This window comes from Ochotona princeps, chromosome 14, assembly GCF_030435755.1.
Source record: "Ochotona princeps isolate mOchPri1 chromosome 14, mOchPri1.hap1, whole genome shotgun sequence".
Classification (NCBI taxonomy): Eukaryota; Metazoa; Chordata; class Mammalia; order Lagomorpha; family Ochotonidae; genus Ochotona; species Ochotona princeps.
Window position 1 is genome coordinate 30,069,103 of NC_080845.1, and position 27,309 is coordinate 30,096,411.

General features: G+C 50.7%; 1 protein-coding gene across 1 annotated transcript; it reads right to left on the reverse strand.

The window, feature by feature from the left end:
• On the reverse strand, nucleotides 1-27,297 carry POLR1E (RNA polymerase I subunit E). The gene is made up of 14 exons (XM_004580973.4): nucleotides 26,926-27,297; nucleotides 17,020-17,090; nucleotides 15,628-15,712; nucleotides 15,000-15,103; nucleotides 14,291-14,367; nucleotides 12,836-12,921; nucleotides 10,271-10,329; nucleotides 9,020-9,164; nucleotides 6,311-6,418; nucleotides 5,711-5,807; nucleotides 3,383-3,516; nucleotides 2,098-2,179; nucleotides 1,346-1,477; nucleotides 1-334 (listed from the first exon to the last, which is right to left on the reverse strand). Exons 3-14 carry the CDS (start codon nucleotides 15,701-15,703, stop codon nucleotides 175-177), a joined length of 1,260 nt encoding a protein of 419 aa, XP_004581030.1. The 5' UTR covers nucleotides 15,704-15,712; nucleotides 17,020-17,090; nucleotides 26,926-27,297; the 3' UTR covers nucleotides 1-174.
• Nucleotides 27,298-27,309: the final 12 nt, after the last annotated feature.

The following is a 27,309-nucleotide window of genomic DNA, read 5'->3' on the forward strand; positions in this document are numbered from 1 at the left end:
TCACCGACACCAACAGAGGGGGACATCCCAGCCATCACGGCTTTAATAAGGTTCTACAAAAGACACAACTGGGAGGATGGCTTCTTACTCCTGCCAAAGCAAGACTTCTGTCGTTTCTTTTAAAAAAGCAAAAGCAGAATCTGCACTGCAGCAGTGATTCCAGTGTGCTGGCCTCTAGGTCATTCTCCTGCGCTTGGCCTGGTGGTCTGCGGTCTGGGCTGCAGGCAGCGGGATGCACAGAGTGCCCACTCTGCGCTCCTCCTCCTGGCCGGGTGCCAGACACACCTTTTTCTTGGAGATCTTCAGTCTCATGGCTTTGGCTATCTCCATGATCCTGAGAAACAGAACAAGCGGGCAGAAAACCTTGAGGGTGGGTCACCGTTGAGGGCCATTTGCTGGAGGGAGCAGCACTTGTGTGGCCAGGCTTGGAAGACAATGTCCCACAAGTGCCCAGCAGGAGCGAAGCCGAAGTGGGCGAGACCCCACCTGCCCCTCAAAGCCAACAGATGTCACTACTGTGCTGTTGTTAGAAAACATCCATAGATTAGGGCCAGCATCGTGGTGTGGAAGGCAGAACCACTGCTTCTGATGCCGATATCCTATATGAACACTGGTTTGTGTCCCAGCTACTCCATTTTGCATCCACCTTTTGCTAATGTGACTGGGAAAGCAGCAGAAGGTGGTCCAAGTGCTGGGTCCCCCACACCCACGGATGAAGCATCTGGTTCCTGTCTTTGGCCCAACCCAGCACTGGCTACTATGTTTGTCTGGGAAATGAACCAGCAGATGGAAGATCTGTCTCTCCCTCCTCTAAATCTATTTTTCAAATAATTTTTTTAAAGGAAGGAACTATCCATAGATGAAAGGAACCCAGGCTCTCTGGAGCCCTGGCACCAACTGATAAGAGCAACCAGGAGGGGCCCTTGGCTGGAATGTGACAGACTGCAGGCCCTCACTGCCTGTGGGAATGCCACCTCAGGATCCTCCAAGACCTGCCATAGGAGTGAGGGCAAGGCTATTAGAGGCTGCACCATCACCCACCCACGGTCACGACCAAGGAAGCTCCATCCCCGTCTGATCAGCTCTAACATGGCAAGGAACCTGTGAGGCCAGTGAGGCCAGGCCATCTCACCAAGCTCCCCCATCATTCAAGAAGCTCAACTGTGACATCCCTGTCAGCCAGACTGCCCTGCCTTGAAGCCTCCTCCATCTGACTAGGAGAAAGCAACAGCTGGGCTCTCATGCAGCCGACAGCCTGGGAACCCCACAGAATGCCTCTCCATGGCGGCAGCAGCAGAGTGGGGGCTGCTCGGATCTGCAGGGGCCGTCACTCCCCGGCACTCACCTCTTCTCACTGAGTTTCAGGTCCCTCTGCAGCATGGTCAGATCAATCTGGAAGTCGTTTATGTGCAAGGCAAGAATGATCACGTATGCAGTGATCTTGGCCTTCATAGAATTCGAAATTACATTCCGTAAACTGCAACAGCGATGGCAATAAAGGGGAAATAAAAGTAAACCTGAGGTCAGTTTCTTGGAAAGCAAGAGAAGAACATCCAGGCCAGGGCCCGTATGGACCCCACGCAGGCCAACCTGTGTTCCCACAGTGCCTGGGCCCCCATGCAGTGCGTGGTGGGCCGGTGCCAGCACTGGGACAAAGGGAGTGAACCGGCACTTCCCCCTGACAGCACGAGGCCTCACAGCAGTGAGAGCCTGCTGAGAAGGGCAACCAGTCATCCCACACTCAGTCGTTAGTGATTCTCGCAACCTTGCTATGGCCAGGAAATGCACTCCCAACAAAGGGTAGGAAGGCAGCCTGGGGGTGGTGCTCAGGGTTCTGTCCCCAAAGCCATTGGGTCAGCAGCACTGCCTTCCCCAAGCACCAGTTCCATGGGCAGCAGGCCAGGCCCCTGGAAGAAGAATGTGGAGGAAGTCCCCCTATGGAGGAGTGCCTACCAAAGCCCCCTGAGCGGGGGGGGAGCATGGGACACTCAGCTTACTTGGCTCCAGAACCACCCCTCCTCCGCAGATGGGGAGTTGAAGCCCACCCCAACTTGTGTTCCCATGTACAGACACAGACCCCAGGGAGCCAGGCCCAACCTGCCGTCGTTGTAGGTCAGGCAGGAGAACTGCTTCAGCAGTTTGGTGCTGATGATGTGGGGGACTCCAGGTCCCAGAACACCTAGAACACAGAAGAGGTGTGTGAGCATTTCTTTCCAAACCCCAAGATCTTGCCTTGCCCAAGAACCAGAAGAGAAGCCCAGCAACCCAGCCACTGTGACGATGGCCCCGTGTGGCAGAAGTTGGCCCACCCGAGGAAAATGAGAATTGCTAAGCATGAAGGTATGCTCGGGTGCACTCCAGCCTGCACGTCCCGCCTTCCCGGGGATGCTGTGGGAGGACCATGAAGGAAAACCATCAGCTAAGGCCAAAGCACGAGGAATGAACATGAAATGGCAGAATAAAGCTGATTCTAGAGAAAAGCTTTGGAGAGAGCAAGGGAGGAGCATTACAAACAGGAAAACTGCACACAGGGCCCGGCGGCGTGGCCTAGCGGCTAAAGTCCTCGCCTTGAACGCCCCGGGATCCCATATGAGCGTCGGTTCTAATCCCAGCAGCTCCACTTCCCAGCCAGCTCCCTGCTTGTAGCCTGGGAAAGCAGTCGAGGATGGCCCAAAGCCTTGGGACACTGCACCCACGTGGGAGACCGGTAGAAGTTCCAGGTTCCCGGCTTCGGATCGGTGCAGTACCGGCCATTGCTCTCACTTGGGGAGTGAAACATCGGATGGAAGATCTTCCTCTCTGTCTCTCCTCCTCTCTGTATATCTGAACTTGTAATAAAAACAAATAAATCTTTAAAAATAATAATAAAAATAGTAATAAAAAAAAAAACTGCACACAGTCACAGTGAAGGCAGACACACCTTGGGCTAAACTCCACAGGGCCTCCTGCTGGGGTAAGCGGCGGGCCCGGCTGCGGGGGCGCGGGGCAGCCAGGAGAAGCCAGCTCAGGTCAGAAAGCAGCTGACCTACACTGACCGGCTACACTGCCCTGCTATACTGCCTGCGTCCTTCCCCCTGGCTCACAAACACTCTGATGGTCCCCAAAGCTTGCATTCAATGTAGCAGAGCAGGTGAAGGCCAACTCTGGAGAGCCCCTGAGCAATCACACCACCCCAGAGGCCCCCATTTTCAGATGAGCAGAAATCCGGGGTAGGACAGCCCATAGCAGAGCAGCCCTCGGGGCAGCAGCATCGCCAGTGCCGAGCCCAGCTGCCCAGCCCAGCCACAGGGCCTGCTGCTCCTCTCGTGAGAGCGGATGGCAGCCTTAACAGACAGCCAACAGGTCAGGAATAACTGGACCAGAGCATCCAGCAGGAACTCACTTTTCCGCTTAATCACTTTATGAGCTCGGAATCTGATGAGGGCGTCCAGGAACCATATGCATCGAGCCTGGCGGTCTCGTCTCTCCTTATCCAATGGCAGAGACTTTAAGGCTTCCAGGACAAAGCAGCAGTGCCTGCAACGAGGGAGGAGGCAAGTGTGTGTCAGGGCGGCTCACTAGGAACCACCCCATCCCAACTACCCCGACACACATGCCACATGCAAGAAGCCATCACTTTGAACACCTCCGTGGTATAGCACAGGCCACGAGGGCCACACAGTTTATTCCAACTATCCAACTACACTGCCTCTGCAAAAGCATCCACAAACATCATCTTTAAAAGGGAGGCCTGGTGCAGCAGCCCAGTGGCTCAAGTCCTCGCCTTGAATGTGCCAGGATCCCACAAGGGTGTCAGTTCTAATCCCGGCAGCCCCACTTCCCATCCAGCTCCCTGCTTGTGGCCTGAGAAGGCAGTCAAGGACGGCCCAAAGCCTTGGGACCCTGCACCCATGTGGGAGACCTGGAAGAGGCTCCGGGCTCCTGGCTTCAGACTGGCTCAGCACCAGCCATTGTGGCCACTTGGGGAATGAGCCAGCAGACAAAAGATCTTTTCTCACTGTTTCTCCTCTCTGCGTATCTGCCTTTCCAATAAAAATAAATAAATCTTCAAAAAAAAAAAAGATGATGATTCAGGAAGAGATTGTTTAGCAGCTGGCTCATCCCCCCAGATGCCCATAACAGCCAGGGCTGCCAGACTGAAGCTAGGAGCCAGGTACTCCATTCAGGACTCCACCAAGTGCTTGGCTGTCAAGGGCCGCCTTCCTAGACACACAGGCAGGAAGGCAGGTTGGAAGCAGAATGGCTGGGACTCAAACCAGCACTGCTGCAGACTTCATGAGCCCCAAGCAGCAGTTTAACATACTGTATCACAATACCCAGTCCAGCCATAGATGTTACTTATGTGAAAGGGGCTGTGTTTTAAACTATCTGTTCACAGAAGTAGGTCAGGTCACTGACCCATGAATCAGGTGCTGGGAGTGTTAGCATGTCCTCTGCCATGTAAAGACAGGCAGACCTCTCAGCATGTCCGTGCCTTTGTTTCCTCATCTGTAATCCGGGGCTGAGGACAGTATCTGCCCCTTAAGGCTCTTTCTCCATTAAAGGAGGAAAAGGCAAGCAAAGCACCAGAACAGTTCCCAGCTCCAGGCAGAGTTCAGCACACACCAGCTATCCAGTTCTGCTCTCAGGATCCTGGACTCGCGGAGGTAAAAAGGCTCCAGATCCAGCTCCCGGTAGCTCATTTTACAGGTGGGGAAACTGAGGTTCATTTGACGGAAGGTCACATAGTAATGTCAGGGCAGAGCTTGAAGACTCAGTTCTTAGACTACCAGCCCAGAGTTTGTAGCTGCACCTGCCCAAGTCACAATCAAATCAGGATAGCTAGGAACCAGTAATGGCTTGTAGAAATAAATCTTTGGAGGAGGGGAAAAAAAAAAGCACTTTAGATTTCACTAACCAGTAAAATTTCAAAATAAAAATTAGGAGTGAGTACTGTGGCACAGTAGGTTAAGCTGCCACTTGGGATGCCTATATCTCATACTATAGTGCCTAGTGCAAATCCTTGCTATTGCGCTTCAATCCAGCTTCCTGCCATGTGCCTGGGTGGCAACAGGTAACTGGCCCAAACACTGGGGTCCCTGCTCCTCATGGGGCCCCAGCTATTGCAAGCATCTGCAGAGTGAACCAGCAGATGGAGGATTTTTCTCTGCTTGTGTCTGTCATGCCACCTTTCAAATCAATCAATAAATAAATCTTTTGAAAAACAAAAATCGGGAAAGCCAGTGTAGCCTTCACAACTGAGAGTATGAAGAGGGAAACCTCAAAAGCAAAAATCCTTTACCTACGCAAAGCATTTCAATGGCAGAAGAGAAGCGGTATAACCTGAATTCCTTTAAATACACAAATTTCCCTTTAGGGGAGCTCCCCCCAGCACGTCATCACCAAAAACCATCACTTGGCCCGGCACCTGGCCTGCGTAGCACCTGGGCAAGCTGGGCATGCTCAGAATCAGCATGGCATCAGGGCATGTGGTCTGGTTGGGGTGTGCAGCCCCACACCACAGTGCCTCGCCACCCTTGGCCCAGCCGCAGGGAGGCCAGTGGGCTCCCTGAGACCCTCCCACAGCTCCACGAGCCCCGACGGCCCAGAATGCAGTGGCTCACTTGCAGCCAGTGCCACACACACACACACATGCTGCCTCCTCGCCAAGGGACGGTGAGGCCCCAGCCACCCGTCTGCTGCTCTCAGATCCCGCCCCCAGGCCCAGTACCTGTTCTCCTCGGCCATTTTTAGGATATCTTCTGCTGTGACGCTCCTGAAGGCTTCAGAAGGGCCCTGAAGAGCTTCGTACTCCGCAGGAGAGAGAACTAGTTAGAGGTCAAGGACCCAGTCTGACCAGCATGGAAGCCTCTAGCTGAGGCCCAAGACCAGAAGACAGAAGAGCATACCATTGGGCAAAGCAGGGCTGGGGACCCAACTCTTTCTCGAAGCCCACAACCACTCCCTGCCTTCTCTTCCCAGTCACGCAGCTGCCCTAAGCATTCCCCATCCAACCTGACCCAGCAAGCAGCAAAATCTGAGGCTCTATCCCTTCCTGTCATAAAAATCACATCAACTCCAGGCTTTGGGCACTGGCCAGCTCCAAAGCCTCATTCTACCTGTTGGTGGAGAGCCACTGTAGCCCCAGCTCCAACCACTACAGGCATCTGACATCTTGCTACGGAATGGGTTTGAATCTGCCCTAACCCCAGGGAGGTGCCTGAGCAGTGAGGAAGCCCAGCTGACTCCTGACAGTGACACCAAGGCCACTGCTGCCCTCACAGAGCCTGGCCAGGCCAGTCTCAGGCCCACATCCCAGCAAGGAGGATACGATCTTCAAATTTATACACATCCTCAGGCTTGGCTGCATCTGCATGGCAGGGAGGGAGGTAGACGGAGTCATCCTGCGACTCATCCTGGATGGCGTCACCGACGAGGGCTTTGTGGGAAAAGCAAGGTACCGTCAACACCCGCGTGGTAGTTCCAGGTTCCCCAGTGCTCTTTGTCAAGGGGCTGCCCCTCAGGGACCGCCATGCCAGAGCTCGCCAAGAGGCTGTCCCTCAGGGACCGCCATGCCCACTGGCAAAACAAACGCTGCTGGGCATGGAGAAGGTAGATGTGGCCTGTTGCCTCTCAAGCAGATGACAATGGCTGGAAAAGGAATGAGCCAATAAACATTTTTCTACACAAGAAAAACTAAATGTGAGGGTCCACCAAAACAGCCTGGATAAATTATCTTACCTCTAAAACAATCTCACCACACACCGTTGAGTGGAAAAAAAAAATCAAAATATAGAATCCTAACTATCCTCTAAAGAGAACCATTAAGTGTGCATACAAACAGGGCCAGAAGAAAATAGGGAAAGACTAATGTGATTTTTCAAGTGACTTTAAATACTCAAGGGTAAACCTAATAAAAATTGTTAGGACCCAGTGTGGTATCCTAGTGGCTAAATCCTTATCTTGTATCCACTGGGATCCCATATGGGTGCCAGTTCATATCCTGGCTGCTCTGTTTTCCATCCAGCTCCCTGCTTGTGGCCTTGGAAACCAGTAGAGGATGACCAAAGCCTTGGGACCCTTCACTCCTATGGGAGACCCAGAAGTTCCTGGCTCCAGGCTTTGGATGGGCTCAGTTTTAGCTGTTGTGGCTACCTGGGGAGTAAACCAGTGGATGGAAGATCTTTTTCTCTGTATATATGTCTGTCCAATAAAAGCAAAATAAACCTTTAAAAAAAAAAGAAAGCTGTTCAATTTACTTAGAATAAATGAAGAGAACTAATTCTGTGTTCCTGAATAGAAAAACATGATATTATAAAGATGTGGATTCTTGTCCTATCAGTCCCAATTCAACCAGCAGATGGAAGATGTTCCAGCCATTGTGGCTTTTTGGGGAATAAATCAGTGGATGGAAGGTTTCTGTCTTTCCTTCTGTAACTCTTCCTTTTAAATACAAATAAGTAAATAAATCTTAAAAAAAAAAAAAAATCACCTGTGGGAGCCGGAACAGTGACATAGGAAGTTAAGCCACTGCTTACAGTGCCAGCATCCCGCATGGGAACCTGTTCTAATTCAGGCTGCTCCAGTTCCAATCCAGCTTTCTGCTGATGTGCCTGGGAAAGCAACAAAGATGGTCCAAGTTCTCGGGCCCATGTACTGACATGGGAGACCTGGAAGAAGCTCCCAGGTCCTAGATTTGGACTGGCCCAACTCCAGCTATTGCAGCCATTTGGGAAGTGAACCAACAGACAGAAGATTTCTCTGACTCTCTCTCTACCTTTTATAAGTAAGTCTTTTTAAAAAACAAAATTACCTCTGTAGGGGCAGGTGTTAGGGCACAGCACATTAAGCTGCATCCCCTAGAGGTGAAGGTTCAAGTCCCAGCTACTCCTGCTTCTAATCCAGCTTCCTGCTTGGGCCCCTTCTACCCACAGGGGCAAGTCAGACGACTCCCGGACTCAGCCTGGCCCAGCCCCAGCTGCTGCAGGTATCTAGGAAGTGAACCAGCAGATGGAAGACCTCTCTTTGTCTCTCCCTATCACTCTGCCTTTCAAATAAATAAAAACTTTAAAAAAAAAAAATTACCTGAGGACGGAGTTAACAATTACTTATTTGAAAAATAAAAAATCTGATGTACACAGTATAACAAAAAAAAAACTTCATTGACTTCAAAAGTGTCAAAAATGAAACTGTAAAAGTACTGAAAGAAAACACAAGAAAATTTTCTAAAATCACAGGTTGTGGAACTTGTTTCTTATTTATCCATCTGTTAGGCAAGCAAGACATACACAGAGAGAATGCAGTAAGCTCCCATCCACCACCTCACCCTACCAGCAGACTCCAAGGCCTGGAGTCTCCCATGGGGTGCAGGAGCCCCATTTCCGGGGGCATCAGCGCAGCCCCTCGGGTCCCTGTTACCCAGCAGCTGGGATCGGCAAGTGGAGCCCGGTGTTGGAGCCAGGCTCTCTGACATGGGACATGAGTGTGCTAACCAGCAGCCTACGTGCCAGACCAAGTGCTTTACCTCCCTGCCCGACCCTTCCCTCCCAAAAAAGTCCATCCTTAGTAGAAAAGCTAATCTCAGAAAAACTTCCTCTCATATTCCTTGAATATTTTTTCACATTTAAGTATGCAAGCTGCCAGGGATCAGAGTAAAAACAGCCTTTCACACCAACACGAAGGCCCTGCAAGGCTCCCTTCCACCATTATGCCAGCCTTCTGACTAAAGCCACCATGGTTCTCACAGCCCTGCAGCCTTCTGTCTCCTCCATGCCCCGTAGCCTGTCTCCTTGGGCTGGCAGCTGGGCACGCCCATCCCCTTACCCTGAAGTCTGCCACCCTGTCCTGGACCATGAGCCACTGGGCAGGGCCATGTTGGATGTTCCTTCTGAGTTCCCAAGTCCGGCCCCGAGAAGGCCCTCACCAAGCAGCAGGAACAATGCAGCCTTCACTCCTGTTCTCCCGGGCACAGGGGGGCAGGAGGGAAGGAGCTCAGGAGAAGGGGAAGCTGTGTGGCTGGGTCCCAGTGCCGCCTGCTTACCATCCACACCCTTCTTGTCAATGATACTCTCTGCAGCTTTAGCTACTGCGCGGTTCAGAGAGTCGCTGCCGACTCGGTTCACCCTCCTGGAGTTCAGCGCCCGCTTCTGTTTGGTGGTGCCAAAGGCTTCGATGCAAGAGTCCATCTGTGCAAGGGACAACCCTGGTCACCGGGGACAGCCCGGGCAGGTGCCGTGACTCCTGTGTAATCCCAGGAAACACACAGCCCCACTGAGCCACTGTCACCTCCTAGGACAGCCATCTCAGCAGAGTATCCTCACAGGCTTTGTATAATTTTGTCAGCCTAAAGAGCTTCCTACCACGTCCTCAGTGTGTCTCCATCAGCAAAACACGCGGTTAGAATTAGGGTTGGAAAATACAGAGCACACAGCCTGCCCTTCCCCCACCTACACTGTGAACAGTTCACTCTCCCACTGAGCCAGAAGCTCTCCTCACACACCTTCTCAATTCAGTGCTCCAGGCACCACAAAACAGTCAGTCAGTCTGCTACCCTGCAGTGAGATGACTCTGACACAGCCCTTCTACATAGAAAATTCTAGGGTCCAGTGCAGTGGCTCAACTGGCTAATACTCTCCTCCCCTCCTAAGTGCTAGGATTTCATATGGGTGCAGGTTTTTTGTCCTGGCTGCTCTACTTCCCATCCAGCTCCCTGCTTGTGGCCTGGGAAAGCAGAGGAAAATGGCCTAAAGTCTTGGGACCCTGCACCTGTGTGGGAGACCAGGAAGAAGCTCCTGTCTACTGGTTTCACATCAGCTCAGCTCCAGCTGCTGCAGCCATTTGGGGAAACAGTGGATGGAAGATCTTTCTGTCTCTCCTTTTCTCTAAATCTGGCTTTTTAATAAAAATAAATCTTAAAAAAAAAGAAAGAAAAAAAGCAAGCCCTAAAATTCACTTTATTTTGATGTGGAAGTTCCAAGACACAAACAATTGTTTTCTGAAACATGGACTAAATCCTAAACGCCAACGCTATTTTACACCCACAACACCCTGAGAGAACTGGTTCCCAACCCCGGCACCAGCAGCACTCAGCTGTCCCTTGCAGGCACAGGCCTGGTCTCTGGGAGACCTCCAAGGCCTCAGTGGATAGACACCGTCCAGAGATAAAGACCCTGAAGGGGCCAGGAGTAGGCTGGGAAATCCCGAGCTTCGGCAAGCCCATCGTACCGTTGTAGGAGCCCAAAGCCTAGGAGGGAATCTGCCTGGGCCTCACACCTCAACTCTACCACCTTACCTTTTCTCTGAAAGTTTTGTTCTGATTCTCTGCCGTGTGTCCACTCTCAATGGAATCATCTGTTTGAAACACAAAACACCAAAAAATGGAGAGGGAGGAACACAGCCAACTATAAGGCCTTACAAACATTAGGGGCATCATTCAGCAGTTCATCTGGGGCAAACATCTGGAACAACAGCGAAGGGGCCAGCTGGGCAGCCCACATATTAGAGCACCCACGTACACGTCCCAGCCACGCTCCTGATTCCAGCTCCTGCTGATGTACGCCGTCGGAGGCAGCAGGGGCAGCTCCAGTTAACGGGTTCCTACCATCCATGTCAGGGGCCGGGTTGACTTCCTGGCCCACCCCAGCTCTTGTCAGCGTACGGAAAGTGAATCAGCTCTGTCTCTCTGACTCAGGAATATGAAATTTTCAAAATTACCTAATGAACAAATTGATACACAATTCTCCTTGCCTCTCTAGAATTTAAAGGAACATCTGGAGGATGGTTTAAAATGAATATGTATTTTAAATGTTAAATTTATTTGCAAAGCAGGAGATTCTTTAAAAAAATGGGGGGGCCCGGTGCAGTAGCCTAGTGGTTAAGGTCCTTGATTTGAACGTGCCAGGATCCCATATGGGTACCAGTTTTAATCCCGGCAGCTCCACTTCCCATCCAGCTCCCTGCTTGTGGCCTGGGAAAGCAGTCGAGGACGGCCCAAAGCCTTGAGACCCTGCACCCACATGGGAGACCCGAAAGAGCTCCTGGCTCCTGGTTTCAGATCAGCTCAGCTCCAACCATGGCAGCCGCTTGGGAAGTGAGTCAGGGAGTGGAAGATCTTTCTCTCTGTGTCTCCTCTTCTCTGTATATCTGCCTTTCCAACAAAAATAAATAAATCCTTAAAAAAAATAAAGAAAGATTACTTTATTTTGAAAGGCAGACTTACAGAGAAGGAAAGATAGGCATCCTTCCACTGGTTCACTCCCCAAATAGTTGCAATAGCCAACAGCCTAGAGCTTCTAGCTCTCCAGTGTGGGTCAAGGGCCCAAAGAACTTGGGTCGACTTTCACTACTTTCCCAAGAAAACGAGCAAGGTGTTGGACTGGTAGGAGCAGTTGGGCTTTGAACTGGCGTCCATATAGGATGCCCATACAGCACCACAGATGGAGGTCTAACGTACTACTCCACAGTGCCAGCCCCAGCAAAGCAGGAATTTTTGAGCACAAAATTCACACTCTGGGACCAGTGCTGTGGTACAGCAAGCTAAGGCACTGCCTGCAACACCAGCATCCCATACAGGCATCGGTTCAAGTTCCAGCTCCTCTACTTCTGATCCAACTCCCTACTAATGTGCCTGGGAAAGCAAGCAGTGGAAAACTGCTCAAAACCATGGGCCCCTGTCTGCAACCACTTTAGAGATCCAGATGAAGCTCCTGGCCTGGCCCAGCCCTGGCCATTGAGGCCATTTGCAGAGTAAACCAGAAAATGCAAGATCTCTCTCACCCTCTCGGTAACTCTGCTTTCTCAAGTACACGATTACATCTTTCTAAAGAATTCATACATGGACACTCCAACTCAAGAGCATTTTCAACTTAGGTGTCAAACCCATACTATCTATGTACATTCTGCTTGTTTCTGGGAAATAGGTCCAGGTGCTTATCAGAGTCTCAGGAAGGGAGAAACTGCTGTCGGAGGGAATAAAATCCAGACAAATGCCCCAGCTGTGTCAGGCAGCCTCACACCATCCCAGAGACCCTTCCTTATCCGATACATTCCCCTGCCATGATGCTCAGATTGGAGTTTAAAGGTTTAGGGACCAGGAGCCACTCGGAGTCCAGCCCCCTTATTTATCATCTTGGAGGACCTCACTTTAGCCCTGAGCAGCCCCAGCTGGGGCACAGGAGACAAGCTGTGAAAACTGGGGTTATATGGTGCAGACAGCGCTCAGGCGAATGACAGCTAGTATCCAACCCATCAACGGTGCCTCCCAATCACACTGGTCCTCCCCAGGGTCCCTCAGCTGCAAGGGGGCGCAGCCAGGCGACCTTCACCAGAGCCAGGGGCAGGACATTCGGCATTTCAGCCTCCAACAAAACTCAGAGCAAAAGCGAACGAGTGACATGGCTTTGAAGGTTGCGCCTCTTCCTGAGCACGTGACCCAGCTTCAGGTATCTCATTCATCAGAGTTTCCAAAAACAAACCAACCCAATCCCCAGCTTAGTCAGTAAAGAACTACAACAGGCCTTCGCGAGCAAGGAATCTGCTCTCAGCAGTGCCCTCTAACAGTCTGTACTGATGAGCGTGCCACTCGCTCTTGGGTTCTGCACACATCTATAAACACAACGGGAACCAGGTGAGGTCTGACTTGCCCATGGCTACATCCACAGCTCTGAGTTCACAGCAAGTGAACACATGTTGAATGAAAACAAAACAAAAACTTCTAAAACTTTCCAAATAAAAAAGAACTGCCTCCTTTTAAAATGCACAACAAAGTGCGCTTTACAAATCAAAAACCCAAACCCAAAACTTGTCAAGCAAATCCAGAATTCACAGTATTTCTGTGACCTTCACGACCACAACCCACCTGCAAATAGGGGCTGCATGTTGAACAGCTCAGCATCATACACTTCCATCTGGCCAGAGGTCTTGTTCAAAATGCCCACAAAGTGCCTGGATAAAGGAGGAATAATGCTGATGACAACAAATCCCTTAAAAAGCCTTATTGGGGCCTGGCACAGTGGCCTAGCAGCTACTTCTCGCCTTGCATGTGCTGGGATCCCATATCGGTTCAATTTCCCATTTAGCTCCCAGCTTGTGGCCTGGAAAGCAGTTGAGGACGGCCTAAGACCTTGGGACCCTGCACCTGTTGGGGAGACCCGGAAGAAGCTCCTGGCTCCCGGCTTTGGATGGGCTCAGTTCCAGCCACTGCACTCACTTGGGGAGTGAATCAGCAGACAGAAGATCTTCCTCTCTCCTCCTCTCTGTATATCTGACTTTCCAATAAAAATAAATAAATCTTAAAAAAAAAAAAGCCTGGTTTCTACTATGGCCTTCTTCCTACTTAAACCTTCCTGACCTGCCTTCTGCCCCAGCACATCTGAGGAATGAGCAGCCCTGATCCTCCACAGCGGAAATCCTCCACATGGAGATATAAAAGGATGGGGTGGGAAGGAAGGAACGTGAGGTGGTTCTGGAGAAAAGAAGATCTACCAAGTGATTCCAATACCCATAGCCCCTTAGCCCACGTGGCCTCAGTGTTATAACAGAAAACCCTTTGGGTATGAAAAACTCTAGAATGACACTAAAATTTAGCGCACACCTTCTGTGGCGGCAAATACAAGCCGAGCCTTGTCTTGGGTAGCAGCCCACGCTCAGACAGAGCGGTTCCGTAAAGGGATGGAGCAGGGTACAGGTTCAGGCTCAGCTCATCAGTCGGCCTGCTAGTAGTCTGACCCAGTGAAAGCTTCCTGGTGGTTCACCACTGGTACCAGTCCAGGGGCCCTGTCTATACCACGCCCCATCCCTAAGAGTTATGGCTTGTTCAGGCAAGGGACAATCTTCCCTGCACACAGGAGGACAGTGAGGAGTAGGGGGTCAGTGGAAAGCACAGCTGCCTCCCAATCACTCAGTCAGCAACAGGGCTGGACGGAAGCCCCAGGTTCCTCTGCCCCTGCCTCAAGAGCCTCAGACTAGCAAATCCTTTCCTTGTACTATTTTAGTTCCAAGGCTCATTGATGTCAGGTTTGAGCCATTAGTGATCAGACATTCCAAATTAGTAGCTAGAGCTGCCAGGGCAGGTAAGACAATTGTAAATGAATGATGTTACAAGTGAATGAGGTGGGGGGTTTTTGTCCCTTGCTAATTTTCAGAAAACTCAAAAAATAAAACCATTTCCTTCTGAGAGTATTTGCAGGCTTGAGAGCCCGGACTGCAGGCACACGGGCACTTGGCAAACAGACCTCCCTGCATTTCTCGCACTGCACCTCAAAGCCGGGGAAAAAGGCCAGAGCTGCCCACTACACCCCTCCCCCAGCATTACCTGCACAGTGTGTTGCATTTGAGGGCACCAGCCCCAAAGTTGTTTCCCACATAGGAAAGTCTCTCTGTCTCAGCGGCCTGAAAGAGAGAGAGGAGCACTCCACTGACAACCGATGCAGACAGGTGCTTCCTGCATCCTGCCTCTCGCCCCGACACTTGCCAAGACTGCCTAACCCAGAACCACAGTGGATGAGATGGGCCAGCCTCACCATCTCCCAAGGAAACGGCAGAGGGGGAGTAGGGGACATCTGCAAAGGAAAGCCTCAGACAGCACTGGCTTACAAAAGGTCTGAACAGTTCTTGGGCGATGGCACCACAGGCCTGCAGACAGGGCCACAGTGTGCAACCAAGTCATCCTGCCAGCCACCTCCTGGGCCCAGAGTTCAAGTCCCCCTTGACCCTCTGTGTCCACATCTCCCACGTCTACTCATTCTAAACCCTCAGGAGCCATGGACAGCTAACACAGTCCCCGTAACCACCCAGCATTCCTGCTCCCGCTTTTCGGTCCTGTCATCCTCTTCACTTACACCCAATCTTGGCTGCCCACCCTTCCCTCCACCAGAAACGGCTTCTAGCCGGCAGACCTCTCCTCCCACTGGACACACTCTGCTCTGAGCCTCCCCCATCTGCCAATCCCCCTTTCTCCCCACTCACATCCACCCACACTGGAGGGGGTGAGGAGGCAGGCAGCTGGCAGCCATGACCCTTACCAGGATCCGCTGACCTCTCTTCCTGGGGTTGGTGGAGTCCTTGCTCTGATACAAGGTGAAGCGCATGTTGCCTGGGTTCTGCAGCTTCCCATTGGAGAACTGGACTGTTAAAAAAATGGATAAATAAAAGAGTGCAGCCCAGGAATTGCCACAGGGTACGACTGGGAGCTAGTGAGGAAAGGCAGGTCCCAGTCCACCGGGGAGACAAGGCAAGGGCAGGTGGGGGAAGCCCCATGGACAGGCGCTGTGACTGGAGGGACCAGCTGGGAGCTCTCAGAGAGGGACCTGGTCCAGACCTGGGGCTCAAAAAGGGGGACGGCTGATCCAGACTTGGCTCACAGAGGGGGAACTGGTCCAAACCTAGAAGAGGTCCGGACCTGGTCCAGACCAAAGCAGAGAGGGACCCGAGCAGGCAAGACCAGGCCAGGGAGGGGCTGTAGGAGGTCCCGGAGGGGTTCTCATACCTAGCGGTAGGGACAGGAAGGGGAAGGGGTGAGTGACGAGTCCTGGCCGAGATCCCTGGCAAGGGAAAGAGACAAGAGGGGGACCGAACGCGCTGGGGAGAGGCCTGACGCAGGGGTGCAGGAGACGGCTACGGGAAGCTCTGCTCCAGCCCCGCCGTCCTTACCCAGCACAGCTCTCTGGTTCTCGTTGGGCTCCCCACAGTACAGCCACCTCGCGCTGGGCGACACCTCCGCTGTCATCTCGCCTACCTGGCCGTGAAAGCCAGGACCTCAGCCTGACCCCAATCCACGAGGAAGCCAGCCCGGGCGGGGAACCGGAAGAGGCGTGGCCTCCCAGGCGCTGGCCAAGCACGCAGAAGACGCGCGCGGCCACGCCTCCCGGGCAGTGGGACCACGCCCACCGCTTGCTCCGCCCGCGCGTCGGCACGCCCCCTCTGCTCGCACGGAAACCTGCGGCCAAAATGCTGGGTGATCTCGCACCTGCCATTTAACTAGCGTGTAGGGCTTCTTCCCGCTCGACATACGGTGCAGATGGAGTATAGTCTGCCTCTTCCACAGTGGCAAGTATATCTTCCCAAGAGCCTAAAGGTCAAGTTCAACTTCAGAATTCCCTGAGAGAATTTCTTGAGCCTCAGCTGCATGTGGCAGCTGATCACCCACAAAGTATCCCATCCACACAGGTGGCCATGCAGCCCCTAACACCAAGCACTGTCCAGAGTCCTGCAAACAGTATACCTGCAGCATACAGTTACAGCCAAAGGATTACAGAAGCAGGGCCTTTAGTAGGCCAGGCCGAGGACTCCATGTGCTCAGAAGGTGCTTGGTGTGAGGCAAGAACGCCGCTTGACTCATCCGTTCCAGCTGCCTTCTGGTAAAATTGCCTCTTGCTCAAAATGACGCCTAGACTCCTCCGAGTCATCCCTACACCTGCACCCCCTTTAACCTGTGCATTCATCACATTTTCTCATTATCCAAAATCAAACTTACAAAACCAATGCCAGTATGGTGCAAAAGGACTGCTTTGGCCGCTGAACTATTTAGAGCAAGTTGTCTGCCCAGTGTCCCAGATGACTATACTGTCTCCTTCAGGCAAGGATATGGGTGTTTCCTAAATAACTACTATGCAGCCCACAGAAAGTTGAGTATCATCAAAAAGAAAATGAATCTATTTTAAAATGTTACTACCATATAATCCTCACAACCTGCTTAAGTTTACCAATTATCTAAATATTCTGATTTTGGTTTTTGTTTGTTTGCTGGAAGGATCTATTTTGTGAGTCACTGCCTAAATGCTTTGCAACATCCAGGGCCAGGCTAGAATGAAGTCAGGAGCTGGAAACACAATCCAGGACTCCTGTGTGGGTGGCAAGCACCCAGGTACCTCAACCGATACCTCCTGCCTCCTAGCACACGCACTCGCAGAAAGCTGAAATCAAAGTCAGTCGGAACTTGAACCAACACATTCCTATATGGGATGCGGGCATCCTAAGCAGTGTCTTAAACACTAACTTCATACTCCCATAGCAAAAAGATTCTGTGGAGAATCAATGTGTCACATTTAGTGGTCATAGCTCTTCCTCTGATTGCAAGATCATCTTGCTTGACCCCACCTGACGATTTGAACTGACTTGTTGAGGAAGGAAAAAGGAAAAAGAAGAGTTTCTGAATTAACAAATCCACCCTAGTGATGTTTTCTTCGCTAAACTCATTTGAAGTTAAAAATCAATCTTTTTAAAAATATTCTAAAAAATATAGAGAGAAGGAGAGGCAAAGAGAAAGCTCTTCTGTCCACTGGTTCACTCCCCAAGTGGCTGCAATGGCTAAAGCTAAGCCAATAAAAAGCCAGGAGCCAGGAACTTCTTCTGGGTCGTCCACGCAGGTGCAGGGTCCCAAGGCTTTGGACTGTCCTCTACTGCTTTCCCAGGCCACAAGCAGGGAGTTGAATGGGAAGTGGAGCAGCCAGAAAAATGAACCAATACCCACATGGAATCTGAACCAATACCCACATGGAATCCTGGCACATGCAAGATGAGGATTCAGCCACTAGGTTATTGCGCCAGACCCTAAAAATAAAGAATTCTGAGATTAAATAATAAGCAACCATATATGTATTCTGCTCACGAATGTATCTCCAGCTTGTGAACCACCACCTCCCCAGAGTGAATGTTAACAAATGAAGGAGTGATAGGGCAAGGAAAGGGCCAGAATCATCACTAATCCTGGACACCTGCCACAGCCGTGAACCTCAGAGAGACTTGGCACTCCTGGCTGCAGGCAACTGGCACAGGGCTAACGTGCAACAGATGCTAAGTAAATGTTTATTGGTTGAATGAAAACACTCAAAGTTGAGAGGTGACAAAGAAGATGACAGGGACTATAAGGAACCAACTATAGTTCTTGAAAAACGTCCTTTGGAAAGATGCTGTGAAAAGCAAACCTGCTCATGCTTCAACATCCAGGAGTGTAACCAATTGTTATTCAAAGTGTGGTCCAGCGTAACAGCAGCAAGGTTGTATCTGTAGCCTCATCAGAGCTTCTGAAAGGTCATCAATGTGTGGTTTGTATGTACTTAAGGTGTGGGAAACACTGCCATACCAAACTGCTCCCCCCCTCTTTTTATTACGTTGCATTATGTGACACAGTTGCATAGGCTCTGGGATTCCCCCATCCCCTCCCCATGCCCTCCCCCCATGGTGGATTCCTCCACCTTGTTGCAGTATTACAGTTCAAATTAAGTCGAGATTCTTTCTTTGCAAACATATACCAAGCATAGAGTCCAGCATCTTACTGTCCAGATAAATTCAACAGTTTCTTGGGGAGACCATCTCTGGTCTGAAGGCAGAGCTGGCAGAATATCGTCCCGATCAATTAGAAGCCCCAGCACAACATCAACAACAATTTACAACATTATGGAATTAATTGAGATGGTATTGAGTAATCAATACGTTATAACAGTGCAAGTTCTTAACCACATCCTGTGACTACTTCATTGACCCTTCAATTTTTGTTCGTACATAGAACCGGCTGCTATACATCTTAAAGTGGCTATAGGGTACTATTCAGCTGTCTCGTGTCTGTTTTCATTTTAGTATTTAGCAGTTTATTGTGTTGATGCATAATTTTGCTGAACTTGGTAGATTTTAGGATAATCTAAACTGGCTTATAAATCTAGCAAGGCCTTTGTCAACAGTTGAGGTGAAGAACAGTTTTAGGAGGGGTGTGCAGAGAAATCTTCCACCCCCTAGTGAGGGGTAACTAATCTTTGTGTCCTATCTAGTAAGGTATATGTGGATCCACACTGATCGTTTCCTGTTTGGTTCTAAGCTTTCCTTGTATTTCTCTGACTAGCCTATTTTTGGGGGGAGGTGGGGCTCCGGAGCGATCCTGATGGTCATTGCAAGCCAGGGTGGGGATCCGAAGTTGGAACTAAGTAAGGACCAGAAGAAGCTCCTCTCCCTAGTCCCAAAGGAAGTTTGCAGTTCTTCTATTTCTGCAGATCCCTCAGGGCTCCTGGCTGTTGTTCCGATGACCTTGGATCCTGCGAGGAAGGATTTGGGCCTCTTCCATCCCATGTGGTAGATCCAGACAGGGCTGGGTGACCTCGGAGTTCTCGGCCTCCGAAGGCACTCCAATTCTCTGTGTTCTCCTTGTCTGTTGGGATGTAGTCCTTGGTGCCCATACTGATAGTCCTTGGTGAGGATCTGCAGGCTGCTTCCCTTTTAAGGCACATCTCTGCCAGTCAGACAGATCCACTCCAAGTCCTCAGGGTGGCCCGCTCTGTGGCTACAAAAATCACATCCGTCTACGGAAAGCACACACTCCCAGAATTTCCACAAGCATTCAGCATTAGAGAGATTGCATCTGGGGAAGGAAAGGCATCCACACGGGAGATCTGAATGGCTGGAGGTCCAGGCTACTGGCTCGGGCCTGGCCATCTTAGCCATCGCAGTCATCAGGGGAAGTAAACCAGGAAACGGAAGAACTCTCTCTCCTCCCCAACCCTCTGTGTGTGTGTGTGTGTGTGTGTGTGTGTGTGTGTGTTTGCCCCCTGTCATAATTGACCTTTAAATAAATCATTATTTTAAAAAAATAGCAGGGGCCAGTATAATGGCTGAATCCTCCCCTTGCAAGTGCCAGCATCCCATATGGGTGCAGCTTTATGTCCTGGCTGCTCCGTTTGCCATCCATCTCCCTGTTTATGACCTGGGAAAGCTGTATAGTATGGCCCAAAGCTTTGGGACCCTGTACCCATGTAGGCGACCTGAAAGAGTCTCCTGGCTCCTGACTTATTATCACCTCAGCTCTGGCCATTGTATCTATTTGGGGAGTAAACCAGTGGATGAAGATCTCTGTCTCTCCTCTTAATGAATCTATGAATCTGCCTTTCCAATAACAACAAATCTCTAAAAATTTTAAAATAAAGCAGCTGAAAGAATGTGGTTTACTCCTACGTTGCTGAATTATTTACAGGGGTTCAAAACACACAGAGACATGCTTTGTACATACATATGCAAATACATGTATCTGGGATTTGGCAAGACAGAGGGAGCCTTACTTCAGCAGTGAGCAAAATGCAAAAATCCACAGTGTCTTCTAGATTGGAATAACAAGTAGCCCAAGGCAGAATTTATCGCAGCATGTTTGTTTGGAAATGTGGTTTGTGAGTGCAGAAACATTTGCTGTGCTCTATTGACATTATTTCTCAAAGAAAGAAAATTTGATTTTTGAAGCAGGGAGAGAAACAGACCAAGCAGACTCTTCCTGAGGAAGATCTCCATCTGCTGGTGTTTCTGGATATCGCTAATGAAGACCTGAACCAGTAAGACAGATCCCTCCAAGGACCTTAGCCATAACTCAGCACTCTAAAATTGTTTTTCTGCCTTGCCTCTTGCCTTTCTTGTGCCTATTTTTCCTTCTTTTATCCTTTATTTATTTCCCTCACTCTTGTTCTTCCACTCCATAATTCTCTTTTCCTTCCATTCTTTGATGCAGACTCTGCTTGCCCACCTATAGCTAAGGATGACTCACTCCTCACAGACTTTTCAGGCTGGCACTCTGGTTCAACAGGCTAACCCTCCACCTTCAAGCGCCGGATACCACAGGAGCACCAGTTCATGTCCCGGCTGCTCCACTTCCCATCCAGTTCTCTGTCTATGGCCTGGGGAAGCAGTGGAGGATGACCTTGGGACTCTGCACCTGCATGGGAGACCCAGAAGCTCCTGCCTCCTGGCTTTGAATTGGCTCAGTTCTGGGCATTGTGGCCATTTGGGGAATAAACCAGCATGTGGAAGATCTTTGCATTTCTTAATCTCTTAATCTCGCCTTGAACACACCGGGATCCCATATGGACTCTGGTTCTAATCCCAGAGGCCCGGCTTCCCATCCAGCTCCCTGCTTGTGGCCTTGGAAAGCAGTCGAGGATAGCCCAAAGCCTTGGGACCTTGCACCCGCATGGGGGACCTGAAAGATGTTCCTCGCTCCTAGCTTCGGATTAGCTCAACACCAGCTGTTGCGGCCGCTTGGGGAGTGAATCATCGGACGGAAGATCTTCCTCTCTGTCTCTCCTCCTCTCTGTATATCTGCCTTCCAAATGAAAATAAATAAATCTTTAAAAAAAATCCGGTTGTGTGATTTTCATAGATTTGGAGTCAGCACAGCAGAAGAGTTAATCTAACAAGCTACACAAAGAGGGCCCATTTAAGCTAACTCTCCATCCTCTAGCTTACAAGCAGAGGATGTGCTGTGGTGTAGAAAAAAAAATCAGGCATCTCTTTTGGGTGTCAAAGGACTCCCAATGCTTAGGGATAAAACCCAAGGGGCCCCAGCTGACTGCAGCAGCCTAGTTTGCATTGTACCTACACAAGTGTTACACTGCTGGGAAAAAAAGCAGCTAATAGTTGGCAGACATCCTGGACCTGGTTAATGCCAAATTTGTGTTAACTATAGCAGTGTGCTAGCATAATTGCCTATTCTTTTTACTCAAAAGATATGTGGGAGGCAGATGCCGGTTTGCCTACAGATAGGATCACTTAAGCAGTATCCTTGGAACATGCTCTGCATCGGGAGCCCTGGGATGACATCAGGTAGCCTTCCCCCACTCCCGGGTACTGATGCAGTTGAGTTGTTGGGAACAGCACTCCCCCCTTCTCTCCACTTTTCCCAGATACCAGAAGAAAAAAGGAGATTGGTGGCAGCTGTCTCATCCACTCTCCTCCATTCCTCAACCCTCTCCACCCTGATTGGCAGTCCACATGCGCATGCATCCCTCTCAACTAACCTTCTCATCAAAATAAAATTGATTTTTTTTTTTAAAGGCACCAGTCTGAGCCAAAGGTTCGGGTTCCCGCCCCTGCCGCCAGCTACATGGCTGTGGCCAGGGGAACTTGAGCCCAGTGGCCAAGGCCCCAAAGGCACTAGGCAAAGCCCTTGGGCTACCTGGTGCTTCGCTCTGGGGACTGGAGGTATGGAGTTGCAGGGAGTCTGGGGGATGGCACAAATATGGGCAAGTAGGGACCTGAGGGCTCATGTCAAGTAAGGAATGACTTCTGAGGGACTATCATGGACAAGGCCACTATACTTGCAGGGCTAGATCATGGAACCCACCAGCAAGAGTTGGAACAGGGAACAGGTAATGTGAGGCTGAGCCACAACATTGACCAGTATGTCAGTGAATTGGGTCTGGGTTAGAATCTGTGGGGGACTTTGTAGGCTCACCCATGTGGAACAGTAATCTCCACTGGCATGAGCAAGATCTGGGGCTAGGAATGGGCCTAGCTGGGGAGTAAGGGGATGCCCCAGCTGGGTTGGGGTTCCCACTGGTGAGCACAAGAACCAAAATAGGGGCAGCAATCTGGGCTGAACATGGCTGCAGTCTGAGTGTGGACTGGGTCTGGGGAGCACCAGACTGGGCTAGACACCAGCATCCACTGGTACTTGTGAGAGCCAGGGTGGGTGGAGAAGGGGCTGGACTAGGTCTCAGCTCCCATTGAACCATGTGAGAGCTGTGGCTGGGCTGCAGCACCCAACAATAAGAACCAGATAAGGTATGGCGCAGTTGGGCAAGGGACACTGTTCCTGCCAGAACAAGAGGTGGAAAAAGTCAACCTGGGCCAATGACCCACCATTGTGCACAGGATCTGCCACTGAGGAGGCATGATAGAGGAGCTTGGGGAAATCCTTTGTCAGGACACAGTCCCTGCAGGTAAGTACAAGAATCAAGGCAAGATGCAGCCCAAACCAGGCCAGGTTACAACACCTGCTGGCATCATGTGGATCAGATTTGGGGCAGACCAGGCCAGAGAAGTTCAGAACAGCCACATCCAACAGGATGGGTGCAGGAGGAGCTAGATCAGGCTGCAACACCAGGCAGTTCACACTGGGCTAGGCTGCAGCATCCACCAGCAGGATCTAGAACTGCCCAGGCTCTTTGAGTCACTTGCGAGATGGGTACTGGAACTGTGAACCCTGGGGGTGGAGTGTCTGGTGGGGTCCAGGTCATTTGGCCCAGGTCCTTCAGCCCACCTCCAAGGTGGGTGCTGGATCTGTGAGCCCCAGGGGTGGGGGTCCGGCAGGGGTTGGGCTGCCTGGCCCTGGTCCTAGGGACCACCTGTGCAGTGGGTGTCAGGTCCGTGAGCCCCAGAAGTGGGGGTCCAGTGGGGCTTGGGTCATGTGACCTGGGACCTTTAGCCTGCCTGAAAGGTGGGTGCTGGATTCATGAGCATCAGGGGTGGGGAGCTCTCCTCAGTGTAAAGGACAGAGTGGTGGACGACAGCCATTGATGCACAGAGGCTATGGTAGCCCACTGGGGCCTGCAGAGGACATCTGGTACCATACCAGAGAATGGTGAACAGAACATATCAGACAAATACCCCAGCCAAACGATGACAGCAAATATCAGCGAATAGAGACACTAAGGTCAACTGTGTCAGCCAATGGACATTTCCTCATGCTTAGATCACCAATATCGACATCATTTCAGAATTATCATGGGCCTGGCATGGTAGCCTAGCAGCTTAAGTCCTCACCTGGATCGCTTCTCGGCCTTTTGGCTAAGATCAAGTGAAGCCCTCACCTTGAAAGCACCAGAATCCCATACGGGCGCTGGTTCTAATCCTGGCAGCCCTGTTTCCCATTCAGCTCCCTGCTTGTGGCCTGGGAAAGTAATCATGGATGCGTGCACTCATGTGGGAGATTTGGAAGAAGCTCCTGGCTCCTGGCTTCAGATCAGCTCAGCTCCAGTTGTTGCAGCCACTTGGGGAGTGAACCATGAGAACGAAGACCTTCCTCTCTGTATATTTGACTTTCCAATAAAAATAATAATTAAAACTTTAAAAAAGGAACTATCACATCCACCTGGGCAAAACCCTTGCAGTATCTGCCACATCAGGACCCTGAGTTGATGTCGGGTGGCTGTTCCCCATCAGGAGGTACTGAGTTGGTTGGTAGGCTGTGTAAGACTTTGCCCCTTATCCCCTCCTCTCCCCAGAATGGGAAGAAGAAATAGAAAGTTTGGAAACAATGATCACACTCACTTTTCCCTAACCCTCGATTCTTCCCGTCCTGATCAACTAGGTAAACATCAACTATAATTTCTAAAATTTAAAAAATTAAAAGCAAAGAACAAAACAGAAAGAACAAAGCCTGGGCCTGGCACGGTGGCCTAGCGGCTAAGGTCCTTGCCTAGAACGTGCCAGGATCCCATATGGATGCCACTTCTAGTCCCGGTGGCCCCGCTTCCCATCCAGCTCCCTGCTGGGGGCCTGTTGGGGATGGACTGGGGTCTTGGGACCCTGCACCTGTGTGGGAGACATGGAGGAGGTTCTTGGCTCCTGGCTTCAGATCAGCTCAGCTGTGCTCACTGCAGCCACTTGGGGAGTGGATCATCTGTCAGAAGAAAGCTCTTCTTCTCTCTTTCCTCCTCTCTGTATAGCTGACTTCGCAAAAAACAAACAAACAACAACAACAACAAAAAACCTCAAGGGGGTGTTTGTTCTTGATGGCTTGTCTCCCATTTGAAATAAAAGGACAAAAACAGAAGTGTTCCTCAATTGCTTTTTTTTATCCCCACTTACCCCATTCTCTCTCAGTTCTTAACTCCTGAGTGTGAGAGTTCTCTTAAGACTCCTATAGCCAGCCTGTGGCCTCCAGGCACACACCGAAGCCCACAAGGTAGGAAGGAAGGTGAGGGTGAGGTTAGCACACTTGACCCATGGTCACTCAGCCTTCCACGCCTTCAGGAAAATATTTGTCAGAACAGCATGTTCGGGGAATAATCAGTTCCCGTTTCCTGTGCCTTGGTAGATCTGGGGCTCTGCCTGGTCAAATATTTCGTGGTTTCACTAACCTTGAGTGTCTGGGGTTATATCTGTCAGAACAACATGTGCTAGCAGTGCTCAATTCCTGTTTCCTACGCCACACTAGATCTGGGACTCTACCTGGTCAAATGTATCCTAGTCTTGACAACAAGCCTGATTTCAATGAGCCTTCCTGGCAAAAGTTGTAGCAAAGGCATTCTGAGCTAGCGGTTGGAGAGAGTGTCTGTCCTTGCTACTGCTTAGATAGGCGACTGGATGGGTGAAGGGATTCAGGGAGCATAGTTAGAGAATAAAACTGTCCCCAATAAGCTTCCTCTGAGACAAAGGCTACATAGAAAGGACCTGACAAAGGAAATGCAAAGGAGAAATCTATGAAGGAAAGGGGACACTAGGGACCCTGCTGGAGGACCTGCCTCCATATTTTCAGGCTCTTGCCTTCCGAGGAGCCTAGATGGAAAGGACACCTGCCTACAAGAGAGCTACTTAAGCCCTGCCACAGACCTAAGGAAATGTTTAGCAAAAACTGGCTAGCAAAATCCAGGAATCCAAGCCCATAGGAATTGAGATTTTCTGGTAGTCAGAGAAGACTTTTGTAGTGACAAGCAGAGGAAGAGATGGAGCACTGGTCAGGGTCTGGGGCAGGTTGGGGATTCATCGAGACAGACAGCACAGGTCTCCTGGCTTCACCATCAACTGAGCCGCCCAATCTTACTGGCAAAGGGATCTCCGAGAAAGGAAGGACAGAGGCAGATTTCAGCCCAACACCCTGATGGGCTGTCAGTCTGAGATCCAGTCAAGGTGCCTTCTGTAAAACTTCAGGGAGTAACCCCAACCTGAATGCTTGAAGTGCTCAAAGACTTACCCCAGTCTTTGACCTACCCAGTCTTATGCGACGGGCCTAGTCCACACAAGAAAGCTGAGTTTGGACAGGACCAACAGTCCTGGAGCTGGGACGAGCTCAGCTCCTGGGGTCTGATCTAGCCTAGTAAGCAAGCCTGACTCCTGAGTCTTAAGACTGGCAGTCACACTAATCACATTTAACTGGCTGACAGGAACCAGGTGTTTCCTGAGAGAAAGTTACTGAGAATGGAGAAAAGGGGTCTCTGAAAAACAGAGGTTAGAGAGAGCAGTCCACGTGCTTACCCACTGTCTGACAAGATGGTAGGATGCTGGCTGGAGTTGAACTGGAGTCACATTGGCACTGATTCGAGTCACGCTGGCATTCAACCAGTCACTGCACCGAAACTGTTGTGGGGGAGTTCTACCCAAAGCAAGAGGACCTCTGTTCCTCATCTTGTTGTATTCACTCCACCACTGAAATAGAATGCTACAGACACCAGCAACAGTCACAACAAAGCTCTAATTACAATGAGCAGCAAGGCAACCTACCGACCAGGACCGACACCCCTTTCCAGAGAGCGGCCTGAATTGCACATTTACAGAGTTTTTATAGGGGCAGTTTACAATGGCTTGCATAGTGTAGCAGGAGAAGAGGCGTTGCAAGTTCCCTGCCTATCTCAGCTGGGCAGCCTGTGCCTGCCTCCTCTCCTGGCCAGCAGTCCTGATCACCAAACTCAGCCCTCGACAACTTCCGTGAGCTAAGGTCACATAGACGGTTTGGCCTGCGAGCTTACACAGTCTCATGCAGCATCATAGCCCACCAAGCAGAGCCAAAGCTACAAAAGTGAGAAGTACTGCAGTTTGTAATGAGCCATGTTTACTCCATTTTGACTTCAATTCTACAGTCTCACACAAGAGAATTTTCATGTGAACAATTTTCATGCGGACACCATCTCTCTGATAATAACTCAGAGATGGGATTGGTATAGCTCATGTCTCCTTGCTTTTGTCATGACAGCTCCAAGTGATGGAAATTGATATTCTGATTTTGTCCTTTGGTTCTCCCTCAAGGGGAGATCGTGCTCTTGGAGGGGTAAGAAATGGGGAGAATCAAACTTTTCGATTTTAAAAGGTAACTTTACCAGGAACCAGAGACCCTAACTGCCTCTTACCCCACCTCACTCCTCACAACTGGTCCCACCTCCCTGCCTTCCGATGGATGCTGGGGTTTTTATCATCATTAACCAGTGCTTTTGTTCTGTCTGGATTGCGGATTCACTCCAAATGAAGACTTTCTTGGGACTTTACCCACCTCTAGAGTATGAAGAACCACCACCAAGCGGGCGACTTAAAGAAGTCCCCCGGGTCACTTGGAGGGCGGGGCGCCGGTCCGCTGGGGCTCCAGGCAGTCGTGACTTGGATTGGAGGAACGAGGCGGAACACCCGGCGCCTCCACCGCCACACGGACTTTAATTGGCTGCTCCCTGCGGTCGCTTTGCCTCAGCCCAAACCCGGGGCTGGTGAGCGCTAAAGCCCGCCTTACAAGGCGTTTGATAACAGCTTTGCGTGTTGTAAGGCAGACGGTGATTGGCCACAGCCGTTCACGGCTTCGGTCGGTAGTAAACACAACCAAGACTCCTGGGACCGGGGATTGGTCAGTTTTTTGAGGGGCCGAGCAAATTCCTCCGGGTT

Bases quoted from the DNA above. Each gene is read 5' to 3' on its own strand.
- POLR1E (XM_004580973.4), bottom strand. From the start codon at position 15,703: ATGACAGCGGAGGTGTCGCCCAGCGCGAGGTGGCTGTACTGTGGGGAG. The intron at 3,517-5,710 runs GTACTGGGCCTG...CCCTCGTTGCAG, and splicing joins AAAATGGCCGAGGAGAACAG to GCACTGCTGCTTTGTCCTGG. The intron at 1,478-2,097 runs GTTGGGCCTGGC...TCGCTGTTGCAG, and splicing joins CTGACCTACAACGACGGCAG to TTTACGGAATGTAATTTCGA.